Genomic DNA, 27,319 nt, shown 5'->3' with positions numbered 1-27,319 from the left:
GAACAATTTAGCCCAGGATGTGAAGAGAGCTTCACTTGCCATTTCCTGACCTTATAAGCAAAAAGTCACTAGTGCATGGTGTGTGGGTAAATGTGTTGTATAAATATTCAGACCACTGTAAATACAGGGCCTTTATTCAAGGAATAAAGAACAGAATGCATTTTGGGTCCTTTTATTTCACCCATGTGGCTCTGTGGTCTGATCCACTCCATCCCTACAGCTGCTTTTCACCTTACTGCTGGAATTCCCTCCCCATCCCAGATATTTATCACAATTTTTTTTGTCTAAAACCAAAGTAAATCCTTACCTTTCCTTTTTAGATAAGACACAGTGTGCTTCATTACTGGTGGGATTAATTCACCTTTGTTTTTAGCTTTGAGACTGTTGGAGGAAAGAAAAACAAATCTGAACAAGTTTTCTCACAGGGTTTCCATACCATTTTCTTACAGGGACAGCTCGTATTTGAATCAACTGATTACTGCAGCATTGCGTCCTGTGTGAATAAGCCATCTCAAATAAATTACAAATGAATGAAAATTCAGAGCATTTCCAAGCACCATGCTGCTCAATGGAGTCTGTTCACACGCTCAGCTGTGACTCAGCAAGCGATGAGTAATCAAACTATAACCCAGCTCATCACTGAAACGCTCCTGATCCGTTCTGTAGTATCCAGATACCAGGAACATTTCTGTAGTTAACTAATCTTGTATTCCGCAGGGCCCATAATGGTCTTTCCAAGAAAGCAAATCTTTATTACCACCTTGCGGTAAAAAAGAATGAATAGGAAGGAAAGGGGTTTTTATCCAGTGTGGCATATCAATTGTGGCAGTCCTAGATGAAGACAGAGGTAAGCCCTCTCATCAGTGATGGATTTCTGTGGCTGATCCAAACCTGCAAAACAGCATCTGTTTTCTGGTTCTTTATAATAAAAAGAAATTTGGTTCTGTATAAGGAATGCAGGGGCAGATCTACCGTATTTTTCGCACGACTGGACGCACCGGACCATAGGACGCACCTAGTTTTTTGGGGGGGAAATAAAGGAAAAAAATTTCCCCTTTATTTCCCCCCCCAAAAGCAGGTCAGGGAAACCGAACCAGGTCGAGGAACAGCGGGATAGTGGCGCTGCGCCTCCCTGCTGTCCCCCAAGCTTGTGGGGCTGGCCGATGTCTGTCTGGCGGGCGGGGAGCTCTGCTTCAGGGCGCCCCACCCGTCAGGCAGCAGGCTGCTATCCGCAGCGTGGGGAGCCTTGTCGGGAACTCCTGCAAGCCTCCCCACTCTGCGGATGTCTGCCTGGCGCGAGGGGCGCTCTGCTTCAGGGCGCCCCACCCGCCAGGCAGCAGGCTGCTATCCGCAGTGTGGGGAGCCTTGTCGGGAACTCCTGCAAGGTTCCCCACTCTGCGGATGTCTGCCTGGCGCGAGGGGCGCTCTGCTTCAGGGCGCCCCACCCGCCAGGCAGCAGGCTGCTATCCGCAGCGTGGGGAGCCTTGTCGGGAACTCCTGCAAGCCTCCCCACTCTGCGGATGTCTGCCTGGCGCGAGGGGCGCTCTGCTTCAGGGCGCCCCACCCGCCAGGCAGCAGGCTGCTATCCGCAGCGTGGGGAGCCTTGTCGGGAACTCCTGCAAGGTTCCCCACTCTGCGGATGTCTGCCTGGCGCGAGGGGCACTCTGCTTCAGGGCGCCCCACCCGCCAGGCAGCAGGCTGCTATCCGCAGCGTGGGGAGCCTTGTCGGGAACTCCTGCAAGCCTCCCCACTCTGCGGATGTCTGCCTGGCGCGAGGGGCGCTCTGCTTCAGGGCGCCCCACCCGCCAGGCAGCAGGCTGCTATCCGCAGCGTGGGGAGCCTTGTCGGGAACTCCTGCAAGCCTCCCCACTCTGCGGATGTCTGCCTGGCGCGAGGGGCGCTCTGCTTCAGGGCGCCCCACCCGCCAGGCAGCAGGCTGCTATCCGCAGCGTGGGGAGCCTTGTCGGGAACTCCTGCAAGGTTCCCCACTCTGCGGATGTCTGCCTGGCGCGAGGGGCACTCTGCTTCAGGGCGCCCCACCCGCCAGGCAGCAGGCTGCTATCCGCAGCGTGGGGAGCCTTGTCGGGAACTCCTGCAAGCCTCCCCACTCTGCGGATGTCTGCCTGGCGCGAGGGGCGCTCTGCTTCAGGGCGCCCCACCCGCCAGGCAGCAGGCTGCTATCCGCAGCGTGGGGAGCCTTGTCGGGAACTCCTGCAAGCCTCCCCATGCTGCGGATGTGTTCCCGAAGCGCCTGGAGCTCTGCTTTCAGGGCGCCTGGCGCTCCGGGAAGCAAGCTGAGCGGAGCGCTAATCCCGAAGCCCCAAGCTTCGGGATTAGCGCGGCGCTTCGCTAGCCCTGGGAGAGCCACGCAACGTCGCGGGGCTCTCCCAGGGCTAGCGAGACCTTGCCAGCACCCAGAAGCTTGGGGCGCGCTGAGCTCCACGCGCCCCAAGCTTCGGGATTAGCGCGGCGCTTCGCTAGCCCTGGGAGAGCCACGCAACGTCGCGGGGCTCTCCCAGGGCTAGCGAGACCTTGCCGGCACCCAGAAGCTTGGGGCGTGCTGAGCTCCACGCGCCCCAAGCTTCGGGATTAGCGCGGCGCTTCGCTAGCCCTGGGAGAGCCACGCAACATCGCGGGGCTCTCCCAGGGCTAGCGAGACCTTGCCGGCACCCAGAAGCTTGGGGCGCGCTGTGCTCCGCACGCCCCAAGCTTCTGGATTAGCGCAGCGGTCCGCTAGCCGTGGGAGAGCTGGGTCTCCCACGGCTAGCGGATAGCTTCCTGAAGCCTGGAGAGCGAGAGGGGTCGGTGCGCACCGACCCCTCTCACTCTCCAGGCTTCAGCGAAAGCCTGCATTCGCTCCATAGGACGCACACACATTTTCCCTTGCTTTTTGGGAGGGAAAAAGTGCGTCCTATGGTGCGAAAAATACGGTACCTTGAAACTAATGAAGCTTAAGCTTCACAGCCCCTAATCCCGGATGGGCCCCAGAAGTGACTTTATTCCAAGTTGTTTACATATTTTGGGTCTAGTAGACCCAGTTAGTTGCATGACTCAATTTGATAGGTTCCTCAGCAGATAAGTCCATGTGGAAAGGCTGCTTTCAGGATCTGGCAATGTGGCATCAAAGCCAGGAACCCAATCCAAACACAGTCTGAAATCCAGTTAGGCCAGACCAGTTCCAAAGTCAGCTGGGGTTGGTCCACACATAATTAACAAAATAGACTAGTGTAAAAATGATTTTGCCTCACATACAAATGCATGGGATTTCTCATTCCTATAGATTATATTCTACAGATTACTGAATGATTTCATTCAGTATGTAGTCATTTCACAATAATTAAGAACAGGCTTCCTTATCCTTCCTTTCTTTAACGTCTCAAAAATACAGTGGTGCCCCGCAAGACGAATGCCTCGCAAGACGGAAAACCCGCTAGACGAAAGGGTTTTCCGTTTTGGAGGTGCTTTGCAAAATGAATTTCCTATGGGCTTGCTTCGCAAGACGAAAATGTCTTGCGAGTTCCTGCAGGGTTTTTTCCCTCCCCCCCTTTCCCCAAGCCGCTAAGCCGCTTATCAGCTGATCCGCTAAGCCGCTTAACAGCTGATCCGCTAAACCGCTAAGCCACTTAACAGCTGATCGCTAAGCCGCTTAACAGCTGATCGCTAAGACGCTTATCAGCTGATCCGCTAAGCCACTTATCAGCTGATCTGCTAAGCCGCTTAACAGCTGATCCGCTAAGCCGCTAAGCCGCTTATCAGCTGATCTGCTAAGCCACTAAGCCGCTTATCAGCTGATCCGCTAAGCCCGCTAAGCCGCTAATAGTGCTAATCCGCTAATGGGCTTGCTTCGCAAGACGAAAAAACCGCAAGACGAAGAGACTCGCGGAACGGATTCTTTTCGTCTTGCGAGGCACCACTGTATATATGTTTCTGAGAAAGCGTAGACCATGAATGTTCTGAGTTCTCTGTTGTAATGTAGGCACTCACAACTGAAGGAGTTTTAAGCATTGTGAGGAAGAGAGACTGAGAAAGAGAACAAAGAAACACATGGCAACTCATCCAGATTGAGTAAAAAGAAAACTCCTTTTTTCCCAATAACATGTGACAGAAATTGTGTGGCTTACTATTGAAGGCTGACACCAAACTGCTGGGTTGGAAGAGGGGGTCTTGGCGGAGGGATCTTCACTGCAGCAAGTGGCTTTTTCTTTTGTTTGGTCCGAAGATTTTCATCATGTCTAGTGGAGAAAAGTACACATAATATTCAAGAATGATGTTTGAATCATTCATGTTTCTCAAGAAAAACTTACAAAGAAGTATAACAAGTTCTAGAAGTTCAATCACGTTGAAATCTTAATTTCAGACTGCAATCTCTTCACAGAATATTAAAACATAAAATATCAACAAAATGTACCACTTGCTATTCTCAATTCCCCACTTGCTGGAGTACACTTCATCTTATCCGATAGCTGACATCACTTGGTATTCTTTTGTATTGCACCAATAAGGAATACCGTAACATCTGGACACCAAAGTTGTTTAATCTCAACAAAAAACAAAAAAATGAAACTTCTGAAATGGGTTGCCATACGTCCAGATTTTCCTGGACATTGAAGTGATTCCTGCCCAGACACTTGTTTCTGATGGCCGAATCCCAGTTATGTCTGGGAAATTCTGTACGTATGGTAACCCTACCTTAGATGAGATTAACCACCTAAAGCATGCCAAAGTGCAGCCATATTGTGTCTACATGGATTCAAGGCCTAGGTGAACTCTGCTAGAACACTTTTCTCATGGGTACATCAGGTCTAAATAATGTTTTTGTTTTACAGTGGTACCTCGGGTTACATACGCTTCAGGTTACAGACTCTGCTAACCCAGAAATAGTACCTTGGGTTAAGAACTTTGCTTCAGGATGAGAACAGAAATCGTGCTCCGGTGGCGCAGCGGCAGTGGGAGGCCCCATTAGCTAAAGTGATGCTTCAGGTTAAGAACAGTTTCAGGTTAAGAACAGACCTCCATAATGAATTAAGTACTTAACCCGAGGTACCACTGTAGTTTGAAAGCTGCAGCACTAATGCTGGAATCTTGGTTCCCGCAATGACCTTGAGGAGGGAGAGTGTTGTATTTTGCCTGTTTATTTTGACATCCATTGCCCTCAGCTCTTTTAAAGGGGGGAAGATCTATAAATATTCTAAGTCAATAAAAATAATAAAATAATAAAATAAAATAAAATGCCTTTAGCCCTTTAAGAACATGAGAAAGAGAGCACCAGGAATGCAACAGCACAACAGTGTCCTGCTTCTCTGGTTGTACGGCAGCTGCGTGTGTCCTGCCCTCCCTCTTTTCTGTCATTAAAGCTACACAAGAGTAAGATGAGAAAGAATTTAAAAAAAGCCCTGCTAGAGCAGACGAAATAATAATAATAATAATAATAATAATAATAATAATAATAATAATAATAATTTTTTATTTATACCCCGCCCTCCCCAGCCAAGGCCGGGCTCAGAGCGGCTTACAAGCAATAATAAAAACAAATTGAATGATTACAACTTAAAAACAAAAATAAAATACAACATTAAGATAATGGAACATTAAAATATTAAAATGTAGCCTCATCGCAGGAAGAGAAGGAAAAGAAAAAAGAAAGAGAGGGAGGGAGGGAATCAAATTGGCTCCAAGCCAAAGGCCAGGCGGAACAACTCTGTCTTACAGGCCCTGTGGAAAGAAATCAGATCCCGCAGAGCCCTGGTCTCATGAGGCAGAGGGTTCCACCAGGCCGGGGCCAGTGCTGAAAAGGCCCTGGCTCTGGTTGAAGCCAATCTAACTTCCTTAGGGCCCGGGACCTCTAGGGTGTTGCTATTTATGGACCTTGAGGCTCTCCGTGGGGCAGACCGGGAGAGGCGGTCCCGTAGGTACGAGGGTCCTAGGCCGTGAAGGGCTTGAAAGGCCAAAAGCAGCACCTTAAACCTGATCCTGTACTCTACTGGGAGCCAGTGCAGTTTGAAAAGCCTCATCTCCTCCATCATCCTGTACTCAGGGTGATCCACCAGCTGCCCAAGCAGGCTATGAGCACAGCAGCCCTCTCCCCGCTGGTGCTCTTCGGGAACTGATACTCAGAAGCATATTGCCATTGATCCTGGAGGGAAGGATTAGAGGCCACTGATAGCCCCCATCCTTTAAAAGCCATCCTGGTTGCCCACCATAACCACATCTTGCAGGAGCCAATTCTTTTGTTTAACTAGGTTTAACTAGTCAGCTTGTGCATATTGGTTCAGAGGCTTCCAGTGCTGGATTAAACCCTGTGGAGGCCCCAAGGCAGACAAAATCTCGGCCCGGGGGGTGCGCCAAATTATCTCCGGATATATTTTTGTAATTTTCTGTCAAGATCAAATCAATATTCTTTGGCTCTTTTGTCACAGGGCCCCCAAAACGCTGGTACCTACTCTGGCAACCCGGCACTGGAGGCTTCTAACAACAATATGTTCTAACTCTCCTCCAAATGCAGTACCATGGCAGCTGCAACTGCAATTCCTAGCACTCTTTGACTCTATTCCTCTGACTTTATGCCCTTCATACACCTCACACTTTTGAACATCAAGAAGAGTGAACCTCTAGACTGCACACAGCTCTCTCATTTCCTCAGTTGTGGGAGGTCAGCTTCTGGGCAGAAAACCTGGGAAGGTGACCACTGTGCAAGGCTGGACCAAAGGGCCACATCATACACCGCCATTGTTTAAGTGGACAGCTAAGATACTGTACACATACATTTGAATATTTAAAGTCGTAACAAGAAGCATGCATGGGCATACTTGTATTTACAAATACACTTAGCATACATAGACAAAACACTTGCTAGGGAAACAGATTGGCAGCTTCCTGTTTGCAAAACAGCTCTGAGTTAAAATCGTAATTCTGTCACTTTTACAAGATGGAAGTATAACTCCTCCTGTACATTAACTGCATGGTTATTTATTAAGCAGGGAGGCATATATGAACGTTTAATTGTTATATATTTACGTACTGGTGTACAAAAACCCATTTATATAACAGTGATGCAGCACCAGTACATTGTGTTTCATTTTATTGCTCTGGCTAGTGGCTGATGCAAATAAAGATTATTCTGATCTGATCTGCAACACCAGCTTCTGTCAGTCAACCAAAGCATGTAAAATACTGTCAAGAAGCATTTTATAGCTACTTCCCTCATCTGGAGATTCAAAGTACTTTAAGGAAAATAACAGTGGCTGCAACTGGGAGTTCTGGTGACATGAGAATTGCTGGAACACTCCACTGATAGGCTTGAAAGTGTGAGTAATCCCTGCTGAAAAACCAGAAGTCAGAGAAGAAGCTGGTTGCCCGTGGTTTAATGCAGGGGTTTAGTGTGCTCTGCAACTCCCCTCCAAGGAAAAATTGCTGCATTTTGGACTTTTTAGTTTAGAGAGAAGACAAGTCAGAGGTGACAGGATAGAAGTTTATAAAACTATGCATGGCATCGTGAGAGTGGTTAGAGGAAAGTCATTAGCATTAGAACTTGTGAAGCCGATGGCCGGGAGATTCAGGACAGATAAAATAAAGTATTTCTTCACCCAGTGCAGAGCTGAACTAATGGAAGATAAGGCTGTCCACAGCTACTAGCCACGATGGCAATGTTCTGCCTCCAGGGTCAGAACCATTATACGTCTGAGCACCAGTTGCTAGCGATTGCTCATGCCCTGCTTGTGGGCACCCCACAGGCATCCATCTGGTCAGCCGTTGCAAGAACAGGATGCTGGACTAAATGGGGCATTGGTCTGATCCAGCAGGCTCGTCTTACATTCATATCTTATCACAATGAAGTAAAATAAGTAAAGTAGGAACACATTTTGTCAGTTCACATAATTTGAAGAAGTTGCAGAAACCAGCTTTTCTCGGTGCACAGTTTGGATTACTGGAGGCAGAATTTCCTTTTCCTTTTCAACGCAGAATAAATACAGCCCAAATGATATTCTGGTCCACGTGTAACCCCTGCAGATACCTATTTACTTTCTCTGTGGTGAATCGTTCAACATTTCTTAGATGTTATTACTGGTGACAATGCACTTTGTACGATAACATGTAGCCAGGAATAGATCAGGTATATCAAACATTTAATCAGACAGAAATTTAGTGAAGTTGTCTGAAAAAGGAAAACAATATAATATAAGACCTCACCCCCCCCCCCTTTTAAAAGAAGAACCTTAAGGACTGTTTTGAACGTGTTGCATACCGAATAACTTCTTGAGGGATCTTCAGTTGGTCGTATTTAAGATGGTCTCTCAGGTCACTCAGGTAATTCAGATAGATTACCTTTTTTCCAAACTTGTGACTAAAAATATAAGAAAATTTATACAAACACAGGAATTAGGAATATTTCCTGAAAGTGGTACTTTAATATTATGAAACCTGAATGTCAACGTGAGTGCCAAAAGTGGATTAAAGCAGCCAAGGCACAAGATGCATTCATTTTCATTTGATCAAACATAAACATACCATGCTTGAGTCCAATTTGAATAAAAATGACTGCCTTCCTTCCTAATGTAACTGCTATTTGCATAGATATAGAAACCATTGTTTTGAGATGGAAACAAAAACCTTTATTTTAATGCAGCATTAAAAATGTATGGAAAGAGTATGTTCTGTTAAGCTTTCTATGTCAATAGTTAAGTGGAAAAAATAGACCTTATTGCTGGCAAAGCAATTTGTGCCTTGCTTTATATGGAAAGATTAAATTGCATGGCGGCAGCTTCCATAGGTCCAATTCTTCACTGCCTTGACAGAATGGAAACCGCCTTCCTGCTCCTGCTAATATCTGGACGTAGGTGTCAGTGCTGGTTGTGTAGTTTCCATTCTGCTGCAGCTCGGATTCCAATGAAAACCAATTAATGTTGCTATTATTAGGATATTCCACACTATTCTTTTCAATGCAAAGGAAACCCAATGCAAATTAGGGGGGGAGGGGAATTACCAATTATATATCATTTGTGGAATGAAAACAGCAATGAATACCAACTGTATTCACTGGATTGATTTCTGTTCCAGATGCATGATGAATAAGTAAACACTGGGAATTTCCACTCCCATTTCCATTGGAATTCTCTGACAATCCCACATGTGTTGCAGGAATAATTTGATGTTGTTGTTTTTCTGGCGAGAACTTTGATCCCTACAAAGGGCTGCACTTCCCAAGCAGAAATGATCTTATCTGCCCCTTCCACATGGTTCCTGCAGTCTGAGGGGCATGGGATAGAAGCTTGGAAGCTTTTCCCGTATTGCTGTGATAACATACGCTACAGACGAACTTGATGCAGCACAACACAGTCTTCTCTCTTTTTTAAAGATTGTGTCAGAAGCAGTTCATCCAATATTCAATGGGACTGAGCTGAAATTGTTCCAAGAAAGATGATTAAGGGTCTGGAAACCAAGCCTTATGAGGAACAGTTGAGAGAGTTGGGTGTGTTTAGTTTGGGAAAGAGGAGACTAACAGGAGATATGACAGCCATCTTCAAATATCTCAAGGGCTGTCACATGGAAGATGGAATAAGCTTGTTTTCTCCTGCTGTAGAGGGTAGGAGCTGAACCAAAGGTTTCAAGTTGCAAAAAATGAGATTCTTACTAAACATCAGGAAGAACTTTCTGACAGCAAGAGCTGTTCAACAGTGGAACAGTCTCCCTCGGGAGGTGGTGGACTCTCCTTCCTTGGAGGTTTTTAAGCAGAGGATGGATGGGCATCTGCCATGGACGCTTTAGCAGAGATTGCTGTATTCCAGGGGTTTGGACAAGATGACTCTTGTGGTGCCTTCCAACTCTACAATTCTATGATACTGGGATGATTCACATCAAAATTTGAGAAAATGTTTGCCTATTTGTTTCCATTACATTCACTCAAGATAATAATATCCTCAGCACTCCACTCCTGTATGGTGTGTGCTCACTAACTAGACATTTACTCACTGATATTTGGGGTCTGTAAATCAGCAGAATTGGCTCCCACTGCTTTTGGGATCAATATCCCAAATTATCATGATGCTTTGTCCCTCCCACAGTTGTCCCTATGCACACGGGACTCTGCGGCTGGCAGTCTGTGCAAGAGCATTTCACACAGGGAAGCACAAATCTCTTTGTCTCTTGAACTACACATCCTAGATTAACAGCACACTCTCCCTTTTGTAGAGAAGGATTTGGGCCAGAAACTCACTGTTCAAAATACTGATCATTCTGTTCAAACTCAGCTTCTGATTGGCTCCAGCACACCTTACAAGATCCAAACACTATGAACATAGGATAGGATATCCATAAACATAATCAAGCATGATCTAGAACTTAATGGTAATGGGGGTAAAGTCTCAGATCTCTGGGCCCCAGAGAGAGTACCCTTTCATGTATCCCTTACATAGACCCTGAAAATAAGACACAAATTGGACTAACATACTGTTAATATTATTCCCATTTCTGTAAATTATTCTGCAGAATAACATTGAAAGTCCAGCTCTGCATGCACCAGCACCCTCTAGTGGAAGACAGCAGAAATTTTAATTAGCAGAAATTAATTAACTCAAAGAGTTGGCTTCTGCTGTCAAGGAAGTACTTTTACAGAATTAAATGTGTACAAACCTAGTTAGGGCTTCCAGGATGCTCTTCCATGATAAAATGAAGCATTTATGCCAGCCTATTAGCGAATTCCAAAAGAAAAACACACACGAACAACCAAAAACAGATTGTGTTACCCATGGAAGCAGTGCCTTAAATAATTTGCTCTTCACCTCAGGAGGGCTTCCTGTTCTGCAGAATCTGCTACCTTGACATTAACGTTTTATGGTTTTGCTGCTTTCTAATGGCATGAAACCCAGCCCTTTCACTCTCTCCCTGACTGGAAAAAGCCAACTTCAAGGATGGGGTGGAGATAAACATGAGTGTTTCCAATCGCTACTTCTGGAAAAGGCACCCGACCCCTACTCCTACCCCCATGAACCTCTAAACTATTCTTCCTCTCAGCTTGAAACAGAAGAAAGCAAGCACTTCTTTTCAGGCGCCTTGTGAGTTCTTGGATTTGGAAACTTCTTGAACATTAAAAACACACACACACACACACACACACACACACACACACACACACACACATATATCTTCTCTGAATCTCAGCCCACCAGCTGCAATCTAAGGGAGGGGAGTTTTAGCAAAAGGAGCTCTGAAGATGAAAAGAACTCCACTAGATCCCATATGTACCTAAGCACCACACTAATGGAGAGGATCTGGACCAGAGTGGTCCATGTTTTCATACCAAGTGGGCTGCAAGAGTAATTTGACATGGGACCTGCGGGCCACACAGCCTTGTTCTGTGGGAGGAGAAGTCATTACCTGATGCCCCAGGGCTTTGGGAAGGAGGCAGGAGTGCTGTAGGATGCTGGGAAGTTAAGTCTTATGAACTTACTGAGATTTGGTTCCATCAACACATGTTTAGGATCAGACAGCAAGTAACAGAGGAGAAAGTATCTGACATCAACACAGTGAGCACAATGGAACAGAGTGGGAAGAGTGAGAGCTCTGAACACAGTAGACAGCAAAGTTAAGAGGAAACATAAAATAAAATAATTTCACGTACTCATGCCAAGTCTTCATCACCCATAATATATTTCATTGGCGGGCTCCCCAAGTATTTTTACCTTGTGATTTCTATAACACAGATGTTTCTAGAAATCGCAAACTACCCTTCAGCTAAGCACAAAATTGTCTTCAGCAAACCAATATGTACCTGATTAGAGGTTTAAAAATGTTCCAAATAATTTTTATGAAATTGGTTGGATGTACAATGTAGAGCGCTTTCAGATTTTTCTTATACCTGCAGAAAAGAAAATTAAATTGTTAGGAGACTTCTGAATGTTACACGCTGTAGTGGAGTGGAGCTGCAATTGAATGTGGGGGGAGTTTTTATTACTGGAACATTATACAGTATTCATTTCAAGTACATCTAATTCAGAGGAATTGAATGTAAAATGAAAAGAAGAAATGGTCAGTCCTGATGGAACTGAAGTAGGTGAAGATTATACAGCGATTACATTACAAACCAGTATCTGAATTGTTTTGTGGGTATAATAATGGTGGGAAAAATCTCTCTAAATGGAAAAAAGTGTGTGGGAAATGGAGAAAGAAAAAAGGTAGCAAGAAGGGAGAAGATCTTTAGAAATTCAAGAGATGGAAACCATTATTTGATTCCAATTTCTGTTATTCATTCATTAAAAAAGAAAGTTTCACACTGAAATGAATTTCCAACTTAATCATTTCCCTTTAAGTATTTTACTTCGCATTCTTAAAGATACCCGGAATATGGCATTGACCATAATGATATATGATCAGCGCAGCCCCTGGTGGAAGCAGTTAAGTCTCTCAAAACCTTTCTTTATAGTAACATGTTGGAGGCAGCCAGAGGAGTTCATTAGGATGCGCACACATCCATATGAGGAGCACCAAGGCAAGTTTAACAAGTGCCCTTCCTTGCCCTGCCCAGTGCTGCTACTATTTCCCAAAGTATTTTTAAACCAAGTTCATAGTAGCCACAGGGGTTGCTGGGTGGGCTAGGTGCACTCCCACCCTGAATATCCTTTGTTTTACCCCTCTTCTGTGTAGACCTGTCACTCCTGAGCTATGCAAGATGTACTGACAGTTGAGCTGTGGGTGGTTGGAGGCAGGAAAAATTAGGTTAAATCTGTTATTGATGTTGAGCTATGCCAGTGCGAAAGATTTCCAGGACTTTGTAGCACTGCAAGGCAAATCCAAAGGAGTGAATACTCCTTTGTGAATTCTACGTTCATGGTGGTCGGGATTCTAATAACAGGTGCAGGTTGCCTTAGAGTTTGACCGATTTGCCAGGCATATGGAGCTTCCTGCTTGTTCACTACTTTTCTGCATGAGGACAGGGACAAACAAGTGAATTTCTTGCAGAAGTGAAAACATCACTATGGGATCCAGCAGCTTGCACTCCATCAACCCAGGGAGACTAAAGAAAGCAATTCTCCCTCTCCTCACAATGCTATTTCTATCCTGTGCAACAATTGTAAAGTCAGAATGCTTCTGATATGCCAAAAGCCTGGTAAATATTGTTAATCCATTTTAAATCATGCCACCCTAATCATATAGGACAAAGTTCATCTAGATCTCCTCCCTTCTGTGAATGAGTGCCACGGGCCTTTCTGCAAAGGCAGCTTAAGCTCTAGGTTATTGTGATGACAAAAATAGGAAGACCAAATATGTGCTATGACGTGCGCCAGGAAGGGGCGGGCAGGATGGAAATGCAATCAATTTTTAATTAAAAGTGGGGAAAACCTGGCCAAACTATGCCTTTATAATGGTGATTTTTTAAATTTTTATTTTAAAAAAGCATAATTTAGAAAACATACTTCCTGTCAAATTCTTTGTAGGCGCTTTGTAACCAACTCAGGGAGGGCTTGTTCTTACTGTTCAATCCATAGTGAAAGTAGACCACTGTGTAATCATTTTCCACATACTGGTCCAGTGCATACTTTAAATATCTGGAATAAAAGCAGGATAGAACACACCAATAAATACACTATTTTCACTGTGGAAGGCTATAATGGATGTAGCCCCCACCCTGCCCTGCCTGTTGACACATGAGTGAAAATAAGAAAAGACTTACTCTAATAACCGTCTGTGATTAAGTTGATAGGAAGGAGGCAAACGGCAGCAACTGAAAGCAATCACTTTTCTCCCCAAATTATCATCACCTGGTAAACCAACAAGAGTTTAGTTATCAGGGTGATAATTTCACTCTAAATGCACATGTTTTAAATGCAAAGCTTTACATGCTGGAGGACAAAAGTTTAATAGGAGGATGTAAGATAGAGAGTGGATCAGCAATTATTAAAAACAAGCTGTTGTGGGGAGCTACTTCTCCCCAAATATCATGCAGATAACCATGTTCACAAATGGGGCTTCTGGGCTGCACTGACACAAAACCACTTGTTGCTAGAGCTTCTGAATCTATTGATGGGCCCCTGCACTCCCAGCCTGGTTTGCTCCTCCTTTGGGGTGGGATGAGGAGAGGGGGAGAGGAGAAAAGGGGAAATGAAAGAAGTGAGAGGTGGTTTCTCCCAATGCCTGCCCTATAGGAGCAGGGACGGGCATTTGGAGAGGATCCCTAACTTGGGGGGGGGGGAGAGAGAGGCTAGCAGGACAAACTGTGTTCAATAATCAATACAGGACACAGCATTTTACACTGAAATATGGGAAGATGCCGTATTATACAGGATGAGTGGCAACCCTACATCTGAATATCTGAGCAAGGGTTGATGAGCCAGTAAGATTGCTGACTTACACACACGTAAGCTGAGAAACCTTCAATAGGATATTTAGCCCACTCCTCTGTGTGTGAACAACTTGAGATGCTCTCTTCTGTTTACACACTTGCATAAGCCAAAATATATACATACATAAACACATGAGTGAACAGCTGAACCTCAAAATAAGGGACTGGTCCTGCCAAGGCTTCTCTCAGTACTCGCACTGTGGGCAGGGACGGCACACCCGAGTCACGCAAGTCTCCTGGGAGAGATGTGGTGACTTGGGCACATGCAGTCAGCCCGCTGCCTCTCCCCCCCCCCCCCCAGCTGTAGGGCGGCTGAGTGGGAGGAGGCAGGCAGACTCCAGAGGCCCCGCCCCTTTAGGCAGCTCGCCCTGCCCCTGGGTGCGCCGCCCCAGGCACCTGAACGGCTTCCTCTGCAGCTGACTGTGGGAAGGATGAGCCCTTCGTCTGTGCCTTATCATCACACGAGAAAAAGCTACACAAAGTGGGAAGATCTCTGGATATTGTTGCTGTTGTTAATTTGCATCCCACCTTTTCTTCAAAGTGTTCAGGGTTTGTTTTTCACGCATTTCTCCCCTTCTCCATTTTATCATGACAACACCCCTGTGTGGTAGTTAGGCAAACAGACAGTGACTGGCCCAAGGCCACTCAGTGCGCTTCATGGCTGAGGGATTTGAACCCTGGTCTCCCAGTCCCAGTCCGACACTTGGACTGGAAGCAAGATGCCAGAGATCAGTCCGAGTGAGGGGCTGATCCGGTCACCCATTTGCTTTCCCTTCTGTTTGCAGGCTTCTATTTTTGCCCTAATCCTCCAAGTACTGTATTTCTTTATTACAGGTTAAATAACTTAAAGCAGGAAAATTAAATGATTTGCAAATACAAAGAAGATGCCAAAGAGGTTTTCAGCAAACATACCTACAAGGTGAAGTATATTATGTCTGGCCACATCATAATATGGGTGTGTTGGGCTTATTTCAGCATCACCATTTGACACAGCTGCAAATGATACCTGGCTCCCTTCAAGATCTGCATTTTCTGCCTCATCTTTCCTTAATTCTGAAGCAAAAAACATATTTAGGTACATTTACCAAAAAACAACAACAATCCAGTAACTCAGGACCAAATAATTTAAAAAAGAATGCTGTTCTTTATTGATATATTCCAGTTATTCAGATGCCAAGTACTTCTAGTCCAGATTGCTGTTTGCTGGCAAGCAAATCCATCTGGGCAGCTCACAACTGGGGCTTGAAGGCTGCCACTCTCCCTTGCTGGGGTTTCCAGTATTGACAGGTCTGTGACCACTGCTAGATGGTGAAATTGCCCACTCCCCCTTTAAAGCCATAGAAGCCAATGGCAATCACTGTGTTTTTATGGCAGTGAATTTCCAGTGGTGGGTTTTTAATTTTGTCTATTTTACTTCTTGTACTTTATAAAATTTCTATACCGCCCTCATTTGAAGATCAAAGGGCAGTTTACAATACAAAACACAAAAATACATACAAGAATAATAAACAAAACCAATAACCCTTCCACACACAGTTATTTGTTTTTATTGAATCCGTGTTCATACAACAGTTATCCAAAATGCCTATGTATTTGTTATAAAACACTACTGTTTGATGTTGTGATAGATCAGTCTGTAGTGCATGAGACTGGTGCATGAGTGCATGGTTCGAGTCCATGTTGGGCAGACGATTCCTGCATTGCAGGGAGGTTGATTAGATGACCCTTGTGGTCTCTTCCCACCCTGCAATTATAAATCTATGATGCATTGCATTGACTATGGCACTAATGAACCCGTGCGGATATGAACAGCTGAAGGGGGTGAAGCTATGAGATGTATCAGGAGTGGGGGTATCAGGAGATGTATCTGTAATGGGAACACATCCTTATTGAGATTTTCAAAATGTGTTCCTGGAGTTCCCTAGAAACTCATTAAGGATTTCTTCTCAATGAGAAGACTAGCTGCTCTGAAAAACAACAGTCTGCAACTGCCTATCTCTGTACCGTGTGGCCACAGGAGAGAAATGGTGAACCCCAGAGTTCAGTCCATGGCCCTACAAACTGGCTACACCTGGTGTAGGAATCAACAATGTGAGTAGAGTGGACTGGATATATTTTCCCACAATGAGGGAAAGCCTTCATGGAGAGAGAAACCACTGAAAACTGCTCCTTTAATAGGAATCTGTACAAATTAATGGAAAACATTGATGTTACAGTTGTTACTGTGGAGATTTTCTGCATATCTGGTGAACAGGCCCTCTAAAAAATTTTTGGAAGGAGATGGTTAGCATTAACAGCACTAATGCTATTGGCACATCACATTTATTAGAAAGTTTAAAGAGCAGTGTAAAGATCCTGGATAACAAATTAATCATTAGCTTTTAATTAATAATTCATATAATTATTAATACAGCAATAGTTAACTATAACAATGCCAATTTTCGCATTGCATAAAGCATAAGCCATTGCACTTATGTTAAAAGTGACATATTTTAATAGCAAGGAAGAAACAGTTTTATACAGACACTATTTTGTAAAGTTAAAATGTAAAAATGATCAGGCATTAACTCTAATGGAAATCTACTCATATTAAATATTAGCTTATGTCATCATTTATCAAAGTGAATAGGCAATGCTTACTTAATGGACCGGTAAACACTGTTAGTATGTTTAAAAAGTAAGAATTATATTATTTCTGCATCACATTAAGCATCCCTCTAGTCCAGCAGCCAACCAGAAGTTCATGAGCAGGGCAAGGTGGTGATGGCAACCTGCTGTTATTTGTTCCAGGCATCCAAGCACTCAAAGGTATACTGCTTCCAACTACAGAGGATTGTTCTTACACGCAATGATTTGTGTGCAATTTCCTCCCTTTTATGTATAAGTGGTGAGATACAATTTATGTTTTCTGAATAAACAGGGTTTTCAAAAGTCAAATTTCTATATTATTATATGTTAGAATTGATCCCCCCCCCCCAAAAAAAATGATGGGCCCCCTAATGAGTTGGCCATATGGTTATGTTCATTGGAACATCTTCAAAAGATAACACACAATCAGGAGGTCTCTAGCCTCATTCAATACTTGTCTGTTTAGAGTAATGACTCCCATTTGTGCCACAATATGTGATGATAGCATTATTCCAATAGCCTAGAATTTCACTGGGAACACATGCCAATAATTCATTTAAACTGTGTGTATTAAACTAACCTTCAACCTTAATAGCTTTTGATAATAAGGTACATGCCAGTGCAGCGGTTGTAACTCAAAAATATTACACTATCCTGGCAAAAGTTTTTCACTTAGGGAAGAATGTCTTCTAAATCATCTGGAAATATAGAGAAGATACCACTTGATGGGCAGTAATAGATCTATCTATAATTTACCTATTTCAGCTAACTTTTCAAAATCGATTTCTGACATGCCTTCCATATACAAAGCTATCCAGTGCAGACAATGTTGTCTTCTAGTTCTTCAGTCCTTGATCAACCCTAAAAAACAAAACGAAAATTATTAGAATCAGAGAGAAGGAGAAAAGCTTCACCAGAGCATATTTTAGGGCTCAGTTCCAGACACATCTTGTTGCAGCTGTGCTAGGCGCTCAGCATTGCATGACCTTTCTGCAAGTTTCTCTTGTAATAAAAAGAAGGCACCTATCTGCTTATTTCTTATTAAATTCATCAAACACCTTTCCAAGAGTGGGCAGATCAGTATGGGTCTTCAGGAAACTGTCTGAGTGATCTGCAGCGGATAAGCAACTGTTTCCAGCTCACAATGCTTTTAGCAGTGGTGATGAGAAAAAGCATTATTATTTCTCTCTCTCTCTGCTAAATTGGGCTGCTGGAAACTGGGACAGGAGAAGAGAAGAGAAGAGAAGAGAAGAGAAGAGAAGAGAAGAGAAGAGAAGAGAAGAGAAGAGAAGAGTTGAGTTGAGTTCTGGTGTTGCAAGGAAACTCCTGGCCTGACAATGGGCTCTGAAGCAACTTGTTCTTCCATTCTATGTCTCCCTTCCTGATCCACTTGGTGTAACTCAGAATTCTAGTGGGAAAACAAAACAGATTCTGCAATCCTAAAGTCTGCCCAGTCCTGATGTACATAAAAATACCATTAAAACCCTAACCTGCAGCAAAAAGAGAGCAGGTATGAGAACAGCAGAAAAATCAAATATCTAGATCACAGCCCAAAGTGGACTTAAAACAGAAATGTTCTTGCTAGCCTCCTTGTAGTGGGACGACCAAGGCTAGGCAAATGGGAGGTTAGTTTTGCCTACCCACATGGGAATGGACTCCGGAAGAGTCAGGAAGTGGGTCTTTTCCTCAACACCAAATTGACCTGTGTGAGTAATAAGCAACAGGCAGATAGGCAGGCAGAACCCCCTTTCTGAATAACTGCCCCCACCCACTCTGCCCCACCAAAGGTCTAGGTAAGCAAATCCTTCAACCTAAGTTTATTTCCCAGATTTTCTAAACAGTGCCAGAATGCCCCTGCAAAAAAATCAGAAACAAGTTAAAACACGAAGGGAGATGGGATCATGAAAAGAGAACATCTGCCCAGTTTTCAGCATATTATTCCTGAGGGGCTCCAATTAGAAAGTTTCCATTTACAAGAAAAAATTACTGTAGCACCCTAGGAAATTAATTTACCCCTGACCATAGCATTCTCTGTTCCTAAGAGATAACATAATCTCCTTAATAGCATTTGACGCCAAGTATTACTGTTTATAGTGAACTGCCAGAATTAACTCTTCCTCAATGCCTAATGAAGGGAAATGTTCCACAATAAAAAATTTGGAAACCTTCTACAATAAAGCCCAATTTGTATCATTCATGAGTACTACCTTTTGACAGCCTAGAAAGATTGTTGCCATGTAGGCATTAAAAAAAAATGAAACTGCAAACACAACAGTTAAAAAAAATAAAAGAACCTGCATCAATGGATAGATGAAACAAAGCCAAAGGATTCCTTGCAATGTTTGTTAACTCTTTGATGCTTTCCCTTTGTTCCTCTGGCTGTCAGCTACACCTCTTATTTAAATGTAAAGCAGAAAGCTATTGATCTGGATCTTTAAAAGGGAGGGAGATCCCCATCTCCACATGCATCTGCCCTCCACCAATAACTCTTTCTTTCTTCTGAGATGCAACATGAAATATCAGGCTACTTTAATATGCAAAGTACATTTTGCATTCTTTAACATCTTGAGAGAAGCTAAAGTTTCAGAGAACTTTTTTTAAAAGATAAAAATATCAATAGTAAATTAAACCTGCATGCTTACTAAGGTACCAAGAAAAGTAAAATGCAGCCAGTAACAGTTGGGAGAGGGCAAAAGAGCTTGCATGTCATTTTTATGAATTCTCTAATTAATGTCTAGGTTTCCTGTGCTGTGATCCTCTGGCCCTCGTGGGTCATGGCCCCCGTGGCAGTTTATTTCCCGAGGGAAAATCCTAACAATATCTCAACAACTTCAATCCTAAAAAAAGGTTAACAACTTGGGTCAGCCCCTTTCACTTCAGCAAATCTGGCCCTCTTTGAAAAAAGTTTGGACACCACTGCTCTAGACATCACTCAAAGGTTAGGCAGAGAAGAGAGAAAGACAGCTCTGGGAGGTCTCTCCCTGCCCCATGGAAACCTCTGTGACACTTGCCTCGCTGGCACTGGAGCTCTGGCATCAGTTGTCCCTGTAACCTCACACTGAGGGAACACCCAGAAGTCTGGGCTCTGGGCTCAATGACATGCTCTTTTAGGTATGCAGGGCGAAAGCCATTTGGGGTGTTAAAGGTCAGCACCAACATTTTGAATTGTGCTTGGAAACATACTGGGAGCCAGTGAAGATCCTTTGTTATATGGTCCCAGCGGTGCTCAGTCACCAGTTCCGGCTTAGTTGTAGTTTCCGGGTCACCTTCAAAGGTAGCCCCACGTAGAGCGCATTGCAGTAGTCCAAGCGGGAGATAACCAGAGCATGAACCACTCTGGCGACACAGAGCACAGGCAGGTAGGGTCTCAGCCTGCGAACCAGATGGAACTGGTAGACAGCTGCCCTGGACACAGAATGGACCTGCGCCTCCATGGACAGCTGTGAGTCCAAAATGACTCCCAGGCTGAGCACCTGTTCCTTCAGAGGCACAGTTGCTCCATTCAGGACCAGGGAGTCCTCCACACCAGCCCACCCACTGTTCCCTCAGGTTTCTGAGGTGTGCAACCAGGTGCCCCCATGACAGGCTTCCTCATGAAGGCTGGAGCTGCGGGGAACCAAGCCACACCTGGGCCTTCGAGGCTGGCACTGTGCTTCTTTCTCCTTGTGGTCAGCAAAGGGACGAGTACCCCTGGGCCAGTTGAGAAGGAGGGAGGGAGGGAGAGCTCAAGCAACTGCCATTTTAAGCAGACTCCTGCCATATTCTCAGGACACGCTGAGGGAGCAGAGAAGGGGCAGCTCCGCAACTCCCCACCATCCTCCGCTCCAGAGCCCTTTTGCGCATCATTCATCATCCCTCCCCTGGCACCACCAGCCAGTCACCCCCTGCACAGGTCAGCAGGCACCGGGGCTCCCCAGGCTGTGTGGGGGCAAAGAAGGGACCCTAAGAGAAGCTTCTCCTGAGTAGAAGGGAGCGGGCAGGGAGAAATAGGGGGAGAGTGGGAGGCTGCCTGGTGCCCAGCTAGTTCTTGCGGGGTGGGAGCTTGGATCAACAAAAGAGGCAGATGGCAGCGAGCAGCGAGGAGCTGGCGGCGTGTTTCTCCTGGCCATTAACCACTCTGCACGGCAGGTGCTCCTAGTCCCATGGAGTAGAGGGAAGCAAGGAGGGACCCCATAACTTGTGCAGCCCTGCTCGCTGCCCGCCCTCTCCTACTAGGGGCTCAAGCTGCCTCATTGTCCATGTGGCAGTGCCATTCATTGGCCACGAGATGCCGCCGGGGTGGGGTGGGACAAGTTGGGGAGGAAGAGAGGAAGGAGCAGGGCAGCTGCCAATGCCAATGTGGCTGCCCAGTTTGTGCCTCTCCCCCAGCTGCCTAGTCCACCAGGGGGTGCAACACATGCCCCACCCTGGCAGCCAGCAACCCACACTATACCCCTGATGCATAGGCGTAGTCAAGGGGTCAAGTAAAATAGATCAAGTAAAATAGAAATAACTAACTGACCAATCATGTTGGTTCTGCCCCCCAACAAAAGTCCTGCCCCCCATGCCCATATGCCAGGTGTAGGTTGGGCATGGATCCCAGGGGACAGAGCAAGGTGTAGCCCAGTGGCGTAGCGTGGGTTGTCAGCACCCGGGGCAAGGCAAGTAATTTGCGCCCCCTAACCCGTGGATTTGCGCCCCCTAACCTGTGGATTTGCCCTAACCCCAGATGTTGCGCCCGGTGCGGCCGGCCCCCCCTGTACCCCCCACGCTACGCCACTGGTGTAGCCTCCTCAGTCCTCTGATACACCCTCCCCTTGGAGGGTGGTTATTTTCCCTCTAGGTGGGGCTGATGGCAGCTATAGTTCAACATCTGGAGGACACCAGGTTTTGAAGGCATATGTACCAATTGCTTCAAGGTCCTATTGATTTAAATGAAGAGTTAACTATATGCTTACATTTCTTCTATTGAAATCAGTGGGATTTAAGTGCTTACCTTTGACTTTTGAGGATCCTTTATTATTATTTTAAAAGCAGAAATTTCACATTACACCAGAGAAAGATAGCAGGTTTCTTTCCTTTTTTAAAAAAAATTATGTTCTTTAAAAGCATCATGTTAGATATTTTGTGGATTCTAAGCTTTGTCTTTTGGTGATAAGATACAGGACAGAGAGGGGCACACAGAAAGGTTAATTTCTTAGATGGACTGAGATGCAGCCTTGGGAAAGTCAGGATGAAAGCAAGACAGACGAGCTTTTGTGTGCTATCATTCCAGGTTACACACTGATCAGACAGAGCAGATATTTTGGAAACCAATTTTCTCCCAGTCTCATTCATTCAACATTTGAGTTGAGAGAGAGAGAGAGAGAGAGAATGCTGTTTTATTTTCAAGAAATATATACTATTCAGAGCCAAGGAAGAAATCTAGCTTGGGCATTGATATTTCAGAGTTTAAACTCAAGCAGTTACAGACACCATCCTGAAATGCCTTCTTAATTATTCTACGCTGAAACAAGGGCTTCTTAAAGTTACATTAATATCCCTCCAGGATGGTGTACACCTAGAGACACATTTTGCTTGAGGTAGAGGACACATACTGTAAGAGTGTGAAGTTAATGTACCACAGTGTCCCAACGCAAGCACACTCTAAAGCATGGGCAGGCAAACTAAGGCCCAGGGGCCGGATCCAGCCCAATCGCCTTCTCAATCCGGCCCGCAGACGGTCCGGGAATCAGCGTGTTTTTACCTGAGTTGAATGTATCCTTTTACTTAAAATGCATCTCTGGGTTCTTTGTGGGGAGAGAAAGGAGTTGGGGAAAGTGTTAGGCAACTCATTCTATCAACTGTTTACTCCCTGGTTCAGACTGGGAGACTCCTCATACTTTACCCTCTGATGCACTTTGAAAAGTAAGAGAGCTGCAGGCTACCATTTCAGTTGTTCTGTCATGTTGTCATGTGTCTCCTAATGGTGCAGCAATAAAACTGCTAGCACCTTTGCAAAGCTAAGCAGGGTCCAGAATCGTTTCAAATTGGATGGGATTCCTGCACCGCAGAGGATTAGATTAGATGTCCCTTGAGGTCCTTTCCAACTCTATGAATCTAGTTCAGCTCACAAAAGTTAGCAGTGTACTGGTCATTTTTGGCACACAGACACTCCAGCAACTTTCAAAAGCATCTCTGCCTTGTCATCTAGAAGCAATTTTATTTGCCACAGGCAACCAGGATAGTAGTTACTGGTACTACCTAGCCTGCTCTATTCTAGTTTGAGTCTGCAGAGTTGTGGATAAAAATAGTTGCCTCTTCACACTTCTGAAAGGTGACCCCTCCTGGTCACAAGACCAAGTATCAGTGCCACTTTTATTTTTATTTCACTAAGTTTTGGGGACATGTGAATGGGCTCTTAAATAAGTCTAAATGGTGGCTGGATTACAGCCAGAGCTTGGCATAAAACAGACAGCAAAATCTTATATTTGCTTGAAGCAGTGCACGTGTTTATTGGGTAAGGATGATTAGCTGTTAATCACAATAAACATTAATGATCAACCGTTTTATGAAATCTGCTTTCTATTAAATTAACTAACTAACAGTAAAAGGAAGCAACAACAAAGAATTATGTTAAGCTAAATCCACACTCAAGCAGAGATTATATCCCAAGAGTATAATGCTTTGGATCTTAGACTGAAATATATTTTAAGATGGCAGCTTTAATTGAATTAAGCTGGCAAGCTAGTGGACAACAGTCTGGAGTGTAGTAACTACATATTTTTAACTGCAAGAATGATCCACAGGGAATCATTCAGCTCAAATAAATTAGCTCTTCATAAAGAATATTAATATATTAAATAACACAGGCTCGAGTTTCTTAAGCATAGCACACAATAGCAGCAAAGAAACACAGAGCAAATGAGACAACAATGGCAATCGGCACATTGAAACAATGCAGATTCCCACATCAACAAGGACATAGAGAGGTTCACCCAGTTCCCAGTGCACCCTATGAGATGAATTACATGTGGGTGTGAACAGGCACCTTGGTCCAGGGCTACAAATTACCCACAACATAGTGTGACTACAGCTAGATCGAGACCCTTACCTTTATTTCAATCAAGTGCTGTTTAAAATGGTAAAATGATTCTAAAATTGTGGAAAGACCTTCATGCAGCTTGCCTGCTCAGGAAAGGAACCAAGGAGAGCCAGTGTGCAAAGTCACAGTGTTTCCTCTGACCTTCACCAAGCTATGCAAATAGAAAATTTAAGTACCAAAATGGAAGAAGTGAACTGAAGCAGAAACACACAACCCAACTCTAACCAAGAAGAAACTGGTACTGATCTTAACAGGACTTCAAGTATGTGTAGGAATCTAGTTTTAATGAGATAACAAACACAATAAAACTTCAACCGGCTGTTCAGGCAAAAAGCAGGTAATGTTTGTCAGCACCACACAGGCACCATGTAAAGCTGTTGTGTTGCAGAGAACAGGGAAGAAAACGCAAACACAGTGGAGCCATTCTCTTAGTAAAACTGAAGTAAAGGGTACAAAATAAGGGTCTCCCGCTTGCTCATAAGCATGAGGAGAGAGCAGGAGGGTACTTGCTCTCCAAATCTCCTCTGGGGTGTCAGCTACCCAAGGACATTTTTAATCTGCTTTCTTTCCAAGTCCTTGGAGGAAATCCTGCTGAACAGGTAGAGAGGGGTCTCTCTGTGTGTGTGTGTGTGTGTGTGTGTGTGTATGTGTGAGATCAGCTTACACATCAGCACATCCCTTGCAGACACCCCTTGCACTTCCTATGCAAATACCCACCCCACCCTTGCAGTTGAGTGATGTGCACACACCTCCCACTGTCACTCCTTCCCTCTCCTTCATCTTACACAGTACAAGAGATGAAGGTTTGAGAATACCTTATTTGCTCCATTAATTATGAAAAATCTAAAATTTTAGTTTTCGAAAGAAGCTTCTCCCGGTGCTGGATGGCCATAACCTTGAACAGATCAAATTCTTCAGTTATCTAGGGCTCACACTCCATCATACAGGATCTTGGAAGCACCACTGGCAAACCTCCCTTCAAAAGACGGAGATCACAAAGCTAGCCATACATAGATTCTTCTTCACAAAGGGCGGCAAATATGTTCCAGCAGCCTTAAGGGTTTTCAGTGCAAAACCCGTTTCCCAACTCCTGTACACTGCAAATGTCTGGCATAATGGGGACCTGCCAAAGCTAGATGGCTTTCAGGCAAAATTTCTACGATCTCTGCTGCAGGTACCCAACTGTGTCCCCAACTCCATACTTCTGTTAGAAGCTGGTGAATGCCCAATTTCAACTAAAGCGTGGTGGGCTGCCCTAAAACACCGGCTCAGGATTTCAGTGTTTGATCTAGGGAAGGGTTTGTACCAACACCTGACCAATGAGGAATTTGTCAGCAAATGGCAGAAAACTATGGCTAAAAAAGCCACCTCTATTGGTCCATCACCCCCCCCCAACTGTATTAGCTGGGTTATGAAGGTGCCCAAAAGATGTTATAGCAAAGATTATGGGATAATGCACACAGTGACTTGCAATCTCAATCACACGCAGTCTGTAGTCCGCTGGCAGTAGGAGTACAATATGGGCATGTCTTTAAGTTAACATCTTTAAAACCTGACAGTACCAAACTATCGAAGGCTTTTCACCAAGGCCAGACTAAACGTCTTTCCTTCTGCAGTGTTGGATGGCAGGTTGAGAGGAGTTCCCTACCAGGACAGACTTTGCTCGTGTGCTCAAGACATCGATTCCATAAAACATATTTGGTTGCACTGTGCAAAATATGAGCAAGCCAGGGCTGAACTGATAATACCCTTGCTGGTACCTTTCCCGGGAAAATCAGAGGCTCACTATGTCAGGTACCTATTGGAAGACCCGACAAATGCTAGAACATTAGCAGCGGCAAAGTTTTTATTGGTGGTTGCAAGAGCCAATGATCCCTATATTCTGAACAAAATGCTTGTTTAACCTGGAGGTAAGCTGTATGAATTGTGTATTGCTTTGTAACGATTTGTTGGGTCTCTGGACCGTAATAAAGATTGTTGTTGTTGTTGTTGTATTTGCTCAGGTAACATATAATTATTTTCTCAGTGCCAAGCTAAATGATAAATATGTGTATGCACTCAGATGTCTTGTTTTTACTTTGAAAACAATAGCCCGGGGATAACCCAGACTGGGACCATGGCAGGCAAGAAGGAAGGGTTTAACCTTCTTTACCTATATACCCCCCTGAGCTGCTGCTTTTCCTGGGAGAGAAGCAGGTACTATGCTCTATTCAGCTATATCTCACCTAAAGCTAAACTGAGTAGGCTGTTCAGTGTTTACAGGCCTTGAGGTTGTTGCAGGAGGACAAAGCATTACCTTGCAAAGTGTCCTTCCTCTATTTCTCAACCCCTTTTTGCCTGCCTAGAATCCTCCTTGACAGGCTCTCCAGTTAGTATCACCACCTACATGGTTCTCCCAAGCAACTCCAAATACGAGTTCACACTGCATGTGATTCCTCATGTGTTTTGTTTACCATATCACACAAGCAGCACCTGGCCTCTTGGGAAGTATGTTTCTTGTGTGGTAAGGAAATCGTGACATCAGAGGAACTAGAAGCCTTTCAATGTACTGAACTGGTACACAGCAAACACTGAGGTAGTAAAAGTGGTGGACTTGGGGCTTTAAAATTTCAGCAGTGCCCTGTGCAATGCCAAAATTTGGCACTTGCCCTACCTCTTGCCTTCGATTACTCACCACTGTTGAGGTTACCTGCGGCACCCTCTCAGCTTGGTGCCCAGTGTGGGCAATCGGGTCTCACTCCCCTAAATCCGCCTCTGGTGGTAATAATCAGAGTGGTTTGGGCAAGAATGATGGGTCTTTTGCACAGATAAGAATTTCAGCAGTCATGCATCATCATGGAGGTCTGACAAAACCACCTCTGTTGAATTTTTCTCATTCACACCACCAGTAAGTGTATAGGAAGCCCTGTCCTCCTTTCCATCCAGGCCCTCTATAATAGACACAAATCTGATTATCAAAGGATCCAACTTCCAAGTAAGTATGTATAGGTTTACAACCTTACAGCACAAACTGAACATATTTAGACAGAAATCTTGCAGGTCAATGGGACTTATTTGCAAGTAAATTTGGAAGTAAGTCATGTTGAACTCAGTGGGACTTGCTTCTAAGTAAACTTGCATTACAGACAAATTCAGACACTGAGGGAAACACCACTTTGCAGTTTACCACAACCAAAGAATAAATTTGCAGTCTTATAGCCCTGATTAGTAGTTACCTGGAAGTTAAGTGCCATTAACTTTGATGCAACTTGCTTCTAAGTACATTGAGGGCTGCTTACTCTGAAATAACTCCCAAG

The 27,319-nt window shown here is 44.6% G+C and overlaps 1 protein-coding gene across 5 annotated transcripts in view; it reads right to left on the bottom strand.

Moving 5' to 3' along the window:
- The window catches only part of LOC114596873 (proline-rich protein 5), a 119,097-nt gene that overhangs the window by 13,062 nt on the left and 78,716 nt on the right, over positions 1-27,319 (bottom strand). Inside the window, exons 2-10 of one of the 5 annotated variants that reach the window (XM_077930774.1) lie at positions 24,033-24,174; positions 17,717-17,821; positions 15,245-15,385; positions 13,664-13,751; positions 13,407-13,538; positions 11,765-11,851; positions 8,243-8,341; positions 4,122-4,232; positions 308-381 (exon numbers count right to left, since the gene is read on the bottom strand). In XM_077930774.1, the coding sequence (XP_077786900.1) occupies positions 308-381; positions 4,122-4,232; positions 8,243-8,341; positions 11,765-11,851; positions 13,407-13,538; positions 13,664-13,751; positions 15,245-15,385; positions 17,717-17,762 (778 nt within the window). In that variant the 5' untranslated portion in view covers positions 17,763-17,821; positions 24,033-24,174. Of the gene's footprint in view, positions 1-307; positions 382-4,121; positions 4,233-8,242; positions 8,342-11,764; positions 11,852-13,406; positions 13,539-13,663; positions 13,752-15,244; positions 15,386-17,716; positions 17,822-24,032; positions 24,175-26,697; positions 26,758-27,238; positions 27,260-27,319 lie in introns of those variants that run through there. The other 4 variants (XM_077930776.1, XM_077930775.1, XM_077930773.1 and 1 more) reach the window with 4 other exon arrangements.

The sequence above is a fragment of the Podarcis muralis genome, chromosome 6 (genome assembly GCF_964188315.1).
Source record: "Podarcis muralis chromosome 6, rPodMur119.hap1.1, whole genome shotgun sequence".
NCBI lineage: Eukaryota > Metazoa > Chordata > Lepidosauria > Squamata > Lacertidae > Podarcis > Podarcis muralis.
The sequence above is the reverse complement of the archived record's forward strand: the minus strand, read 5'-3'. Positions and strand labels throughout refer to the sequence as shown.